The sequence below is a fragment of the Nematolebias whitei genome, chromosome 9 (genome assembly GCF_014905685.2).
Source record: "Nematolebias whitei isolate Nwh7 chromosome 9, NemWhi1, whole genome shotgun sequence".
NCBI classification, from domain to species: domain Eukaryota; kingdom Metazoa; phylum Chordata; class Actinopteri; order Cyprinodontiformes; family Rivulidae; genus Nematolebias; species Nematolebias whitei.
The window spans coordinates 50819888-50827737 of NC_056506.1; the positions used below are offsets into that span (position 1 = coordinate 50819888).

Sequence of the window (7850 nt, forward strand, 5' to 3'; positions counted from 1 at the left end):
TAAGCGGTCCATGTCGGGTCCTGAGCCACTCTGAGACTAAGCGGTCCTTGTCGGGCCCTGAAAAGTTTGTTTGAAGAACTTTTAAAGTGTCCGTCTAATCCAAGTGTTTCTCTCTTTTCACAGATATCCAGGAATTTTACGAAGTGACCTTATTGGACAGTCAGAGATGGGCGGAGTCTTCCAAGGGGGCGGAGCCCGTGTCGCCCGTCAACCTGTGGGACTTCCCAAGCCTTCAAAGCACAACAGTGACCTCGGAGACTCTGCCCAGCCTTAGTACCAGCATCGAGGTAAGAACCTACTGGTTCTGGAGCCGGTCCAAACGTTCTCACTCGGGTCCTGCTGCTTGGATTTATTTCCTTTTCCTCATGAAGACAAACGGAGACAGAGACGTCCTGCTGGTGGTAAAAATAGAAAAAGGGTAAAAATAGATCTGGGTTTTTGAAGCTGCTTTGAATAAAGTCTCCTAGTTCCACAGTCTGCTAGTCCTGATTCGGTTGGTATCACGTCTCTGGGTCCAGAACAGACTTCATTTAATGAGTTAATAAAAGTGGTTCTGCCTGGATGGGCTGTGAGGGACATGATGTTGTTCAGAAGGTTCCTGGTCTTCAGGAGAGTTCCTGGTCTTCACCTCAGGAAAACCTGTCCTGTGGGTGCAGTTCTTGCGTGGACCCTTAAATCCTGTCCTTCGGGGAACATCTGGAGGAGGCATACTGCATGAAGAGGAGGATTTTGAGTCAGGTTCAGTTCTGGCAGTCTTGGATTGTTTAGACCCGTGGTCCTCTGTCCTGGTTCTGGAAGGTTTAAAAGTTTCTCACCTCATTTCAAAAACTGAGCGATTACTGGGTCTCTGCAGAACTTGAGGACCTTCTGAAGAGCAGGAACACAGCCAGAACCTGGAAGATGGTGGTCCTCAAGCACCAGAATTCTGGACCAGGGTTAGGACGAGCATCTCTTTCGTGTAAAATGAAGGAAGTTAAAGGGGAAATAAATTTTGTTCTTCAGAAGTTTTGTTTGTTGTTCCATCTCAGAACATTTAGAATTGTTTTTTTTGTTTTTTTAATTTCAGGATATTTTTAATAAAAGATTCAGGTTTTATGGAACATCTGAGACTAATCCAGTCTGAGGTTCTGCTGGAGGAGCAGCGCGTTTTTCTTGACTTCATGGGGCTTTCAGAACCTGGTCCAGCTGCGTCATACTGGACTGAAGGTCCTCTGTAGGGTTCAGGTCTGGAGATGTTTTTAAGAAGAACCTGATGGACTCTGTAACAATGTTAAAACTGGTTTTGGTTCCACCTCACATCTGAAGCTCTGATCCACCATCTCCTTCCAAAGGTCCAGACCCCCCTAAAGGTTCTGGATCAGCGGTTCTCCACACGTTCTTCCAGAGCTTTCTCTGTTTTCATTCAGTTTCTGTCCTACCTGAAGTTTGTCAGAGGAAAAAAACTGGAAATGAACAAACTGGACTCAGAACCTTCGGTTTTGTTCTCAGCAGGTGTTTGGGCTGCAGCCATCACTTGATAAAGACATAGTAGATAGATAGATAGACAGATAGACGGACAGAGATAGAGATACAGACAGACAGAGATAGATATAGATATAGATATAGATAGATAGAGATGGATACAGATAGAGATAGATGATAGAGATAGATGATAGAGATAGAGATAGATAGATATAGAGATAGAGATAGATGATACAGATAGAGATAGATAGATACAGATAGAGATAGATAGATACAGATAGAGATAGATAGATACAGATAGCTACAGATAGAGATAGATAGATAGATACAGATAGCTACAGATAGAGATAGATAGATAGATACAGATAGAGATAGATAGATAGATACAGATAGCTACAGATAGAGATAGATAGATAGATAGATAGATACAGATAGCTACAGATAGAGATAGATAGATAGATAGATACAGATAGCTACAGATAGAGATAGATAGACACAGATAGCTACAGATAGAGATAGATAGAGATAGATAGATAGAGATAGAGATAGATACAGATACAGATAGATTGAGATAGATACAGATAGATAGATTGAGATAGATACAGATTGTGATAGAGATAGATACAGATTGTGATAGAGATAGATAGACAGGGATAGAGATAGATGGATAGAGATAGATGGATAGAGATGGATACAGATAGATACCCAAAGAAAAATGTAGATAGATACAGATAAATATATGGATAGTTACGGATACCTACATATAGATACAGATAGAGAAATAGATACAAATGCAGATGATAGGTAGGTAGATATCGATAGATAGGTGGAAAGATATTGATAGATACCTATAGATAGATAGATAGATAGATAGATAGATAGATAGATAGATAGATACCTATAGGTAGATAGTTGGATGGATGGATACCTATAGATAGATGGATACCTATAGATAGATGGATACCTATAGATAGATGGATACCTATAGATAGATAACCATTCTGTAGACGTTTTTCTTCTAGATGGTGTTTCAGTAATTTTAGTTTTTAATGTTAGTATTTTAGCAAGAACAAAGTCATGCATGTTGCTTTTCTAACTCGATGACTCACAATGTTCACGAGTCTAAATGTGATAAAACTCAAAGCTTGACCCTGAAACTGTCTTTTTACTAAAGCCCGATCGATATGGAAATATTGGTTTTTCCCAAAACCGATTTTGGGAGGGAAAGGCGATGCCGATAACTGATGTAATGGCTGAAAATGTTTGAGCATTGTCCACCCCCAAGAACCTAAACATCTACCGTAGGGCTGGACGATGTGGCCAAAACTTTTATCACGATATAGCTCTTAATTTCGGTCGATAACAATATAATTCCGATATCGATATAAACAAAATAAAAGCCTCAGAAAACTGTACAAATCAATTAATGTTCACCTTTTATTTGTATTCAGCCTCAAATAAATTTTGAAATCACCGTCAAATAAACATAAAAGTCTCAACTTTGTCAATATTAATAGTTTGAACTTTAAAGAACAACATAATCTAAGCCATGCAGCAGGTTTCCCTCTTGATACAGCTGGGGGGATTCAGGGACACGTTGGCTCAAACTTTTATTGTTCTTCATCTTCTGACTCTCAGCAGATTCTGTCCAGTGGAAACTCTTCAGATGAAACAAGTTCTAGTTGGAACGACTTTTGCAGCAACTGACGGAAACCTGCAGTTAATGAGATCTTAGAGAGCCGAACCACTTCCACACCGCTGAACTAGTCTTTCCTCTTATCAGTGATGTCGTCAGCGTCTCTGCGCAGGTAAAACCTGACGCGTGTTGGAGATGAGCCTTTTACCGCTGACTCCTTCTGGACTCGAGCTCTGCGTAACGTCTGCGTCACCACGCAGTCACGTAGTTGTGTCGCACCTTTTTCTGTTCGGGTTGAAACTCAAGCGGCTGCTTCAACCTGAACAGAAAAAGAAATGCGTCAGTGAAACGCTGTCATCGTATCGAAATATTGAAAATGTGCTTAAAACTCAAATCACCGTTACTGAACAAAAGTATATCATGATATATATCGATATCGAATTAGTGTCCAGCCCTAATCTACTGTAAGTTTTGCTGTTGCAGTTGTTAGCATAAATTAGCATGTCTTTGACTTGTACAGTGAAGCAATGCGTTTGTTTTGTTGTTCTTCCCCATGTTTAAAACCCAATTTTTGGCTGAGATCTGACGATTTCATTCATTCTGACATGGAAAATATTGAAAACAACCATTTTCATGCGACTTACACGGCGGTGTGACATGCACGGCGGCAAGTATGATACTTTTAAATCTCTTTTTACACTTGAAGTCTTGCAACAGTCGTCCTAACGTGCGTTCACATCTTCTGTCCTCCACTATTCACCATGAACTAGTGTTACAGAAATATCAATTAAACACAGAAACTCTGTTCTTTGTTCAAAGAGTCACGCAGGTGAAGGTCTGATTAGTGTTGACCTCATCAGAGTTTAGTTTCTTTGTAGAGAAGTAAAGATTTCAGACAGACATTGCATTTCATTGAGGACGACAAAGATAACGTTACTAACACCGATATATTTTACCTCTACGTGAGATTTATTGTTCTGGATAAAGTTTTACAAGCAATAGCTGATGCTAGGTTATCTAAACGTTAGCTTGCTAACTTGAGAGGCACGTAGCTAAAGACAAGCAGGTTGGAGGATTGAAGAGAATTTATTGATTTATTTACAGATCAGTTAAAATAAACTTACTGTGTTCTGTTCAGCAAAATACTCTACACAGTGTTGCTCAGTGCTTCGGCTGCGCTGAAACTGAAACTTAAGTGAACGGCCATGACTTGAAAGTTGTCTTCACGTGCCCTCTGCTGGATACATTGTACAATCTCACTGGTTCCAGTGTTTTAGGGGTGAACATTAGAAGTTTTTATATCTGCACATAATGGGACAATTATCACTGATACCAATATGTTCCCAAAGGCCTATATTGGTCTAAAATATCATCCCTACCGATATATCGCTCAGGCTCTAGTATTTACTAGTGCTGTGATGGTACATGTGGGTGCATTGAACCGTTTTGGTACGGCATGTTCGGGTCGGTCCACGTGCGTACCGTTTTGGTTATTTTTTCACTTATTAAATTTTATTAACGAGAGATTATGCGTCGTGGAACTAAAGTTCCTGCATGTGTTTCAGCACGGTGCTATTATCTTGCAGCACGCGCAGCATTAGCATCTCGTTGTGGTCTCCTGTTTGGGAACATTATGTGTTTCTTGTTCAAAGACGAGTGAACAGATCCAAAGCTGTGTGGACGTTGTTTCACAGAGACTGGATCTGCAGCAGCAACACGTCGAACTTGTTAACGACTTGAAACGACATCGTCTGAACGTGAACGCAGTTCGGTTCAAAGAGCGACAACAGCAGCATTTAAACAACGTTCTCAGGTGGTTCAGATCAGTCCAGAGCAACAACACAAGCTGGAGGAGGTTTTAAAGCTCTGGATCTACGTCTGAATGTTGTTGATGCGTCGGCTTTAAGCATCAAGTTGTTGAGCCGCGCTGCGACATCATCAGCACTTCAGCTAAAGTTGTAGCAGCTCTTTATGAAAAAGATCAACCTGACGGTCAACAAGCCCCGGAGCAGATTTAAATCTGCCACATGATGATGAGCGAGACATTCAACCACCTCATATGACGACCGTGAAAGAAGAGGTATTGTTATTGTATCATTATTATCTAATTAACTTTTTAATTTAAAGTTATAATCTTGACTCAGTTTTTTTAATCTCTGTGTTGTTTGCAGTCTGAGAACAAAGACAGCAGCTGAGGGTTCTTCATCCACCAGATCACCTCCAGATAAGAACTCTGTAATGACTGAACTTGTTCACTTGACATACTTTCAAAATAAACATTTTGTCTTTATTTTGGTCTTTTTTACCGAAAATTAACCGAGCCCTCCCTGAAACTGAACCGAAATGTGCTGTTAGCGCACCGTTACACCCCTACTATTTACCATAGTCTAACTTTATTTTGAAGAGTGACATTTAAATAAAATATAGAATAAAATCACCAAAACTGACATTAAATTTACTGAATTAACAGATTTCTGCCCTGAAATGAGTTCATTTGATTTAACAGATTATATTTAAGAAGATTTCAGCTCATTTAGTCATTTAATAAAAATTTTTTTATGAGGTCCAGCAGAGACTCGTAAAGATCTGGACAGAACCGTTGATCCGGACCGTTTCACGGGCTCACAGGAAAGTCTGGATCCTGGGAGGGGAGGACCGGATCAGGACTTGTGCCTGTGTCTGAACTGGTCTCCTCCTCTGAAGCTGTTTGGATGTTCTGATCCAGTTTGACCCTGTTGTGTTTCTCTTCCCTTTCTGCCCGACCGGAACCCAACGTCCCCGTCCCCTCCCCTCCTCGTAGGACTCCCCCCTCCTAAATGAAATCCTGCACACTTTGGCCCACGCCAAGTCCTCCCCCTGCCAGGACCAACATGTAAGTACCGGACCTCTGCTGCTGTCGGTGGGGGCCTGTCACCTTCACCGCATGCCCCATTCAGTCCTCGTGTGCTTTGGACCATCGGGGTGGGGGGGTCTGGATCCAGGGTCAGTGGAGTCCAAACGGCCTCAGGGTGTGTCTGAGGTTTCTTCACACCTGAATGTCCCTGAAGGACACCAGAGTCAGAACTGGTTCTGGAGCTGGTCTTTACTGGTGGAGGTGAACGTTCTGTTCCTGCTGCTCAGCAGAACTTCCTCCCTGGGTTTTTTCAGAACATTCTGGTACCGTGAAGTAAAACCAACGGGGACGCCCCGAGATGGTTTGTGAGGCGTTCAGGGGCCATGGGTCATTGTGCTTCATTCATTTGGTTCATGTTGTCAGGTCGGATCAGTACACCTCCTGTCCTCCCAGCAGAACCACACGTTTTGGGTTTGTCCCTGCGGACCGGACCCGGCACAGAACCCAAAGAAGGAGAAGGCGTTTCACTGACATCAAAGCTTCATTTTCAAAAGTTTATTTAAATAAAAACGATACGTTTTCACTCAAAGATTAAAAGTTTGAGCTCACCTGAAACCTGCTGAAGGAGCCGAAGCTGGGCAGGTGAAGCTGACAGAAGCAGAACATGAGCTAAAAGCTAACTGAAGGTAAACTAGCTGAAGCTAAAAGAAACGGATCATGAGCTAAAAGCTAGCAGCATTACATAAGCTAAAAGCTATCTAAGCAGAATGTTAGCTAAAAGTTAAGTTAGCATATTAGTCAAGTCAGATTTATTTATAGAGCACATTTAAAATAGAAACTGCTACCAAAGTGCTATTAGCTATAAGCTAAAAGAACAGGAACCCTAGCTTAAAGCTAATGAGTAAAATCATAGCTAAAAGTAAAATAAAAAAGGAAAATTCTAGCTAAAAACTAAATGTAGCAGAACAAAAGCCAGTAATGGCTGAAACATCAGCCGAAGCAGATTTCATAAAAAAATTGAAGTTTTTGAAGGAGCTGAATTGATCTTGATAAAAGTCTTTGGGAATATATTAGTAACAAAACTTTAATATTTTAAAAAGTACAAAAATTACAAAAATCACAGCAGCCATCTCCTGAATGAGCCAAACATTTTGAAACAGCTAAAATAACAGAAAGTCTGCAGGAGAAGTTGGATTGAAAATGAAAACGTATATGAATGTAAAAATGTGTGAATATTAGTATTATTAATAACGGTGCAAGCGCTGCCCCAGCATGAACAACCAAAATAAAGCAGAATAGATTTTAATAAAATGTCGGTTCGTGTTTTCCACCTGCAGACTCAAACAGCTGCTTTGAGTTCGGCACATCTCAATCGTGTCAACATTCATATCGAACTCCGGCCTTCCTGACCCTGGAGCCCAGCTTTCTCTGAGCTTTTATTTTGTCGGGGGAAGTTAGTCGCCTGTGGTGTCCCTCACAGAGACCGGAGCTGTACTGGTGTTCTGACCTTCATGGTGGTGGTTTGTGTGGATTTCCGTTGCAGGTTCTTTAAGGTTCTTTAAGTTTCCTTTGTGTCGTTCTGGTGTTGTTGTGTTGCTCTGGAAAACATCAGCCATCCTCTCATCTGTTCATCTTCCTCAGCTGAACTCAGATGACCAGCAGAGAAACTCTCTCTAAACTTTTCATGTAAATCCTCTGAACCTGTAGTTTGGACAAACTGGACCACCGGTGGAGGCTGAGCTCTGCAGATGGCAAAGCAGACCGAAAACCATCGGGGCAGTTGAACCACATGATGAAGCAGAAACGCGAGAATGAAACGTGTCTAAGCGTTTAAACCACACGACAAAGCGGAAATGTGAGACAAACACGTCGAAGCGTTTGAACCACACGACGAAGCGGAAACGTGAGAATGAAACACGT

General features: G+C 41.4%; 1 protein-coding gene across 2 annotated transcripts in view; it reads left to right on the forward strand.

Annotated features, from left to right (window-relative positions):
• The window catches only part of LOC119415276 (discs large homolog 1-like protein), a 97573-nt gene that overhangs the window by 21050 nt on the left and 68673 nt on the right, over window positions 1-7850 (forward strand). For both annotated transcript variants that reach the window (XM_037682452.1, XM_037682453.1), the window contains exons 3-4: window positions 124-287; window positions 5898-5969. In XM_037682452.1, coding sequence (XP_037538380.1) covers window positions 124-287; window positions 5898-5969 — 236 coding nt within the window. The remainder of the gene's footprint in view (window positions 1-123; window positions 288-5897; window positions 5970-7850) is intronic.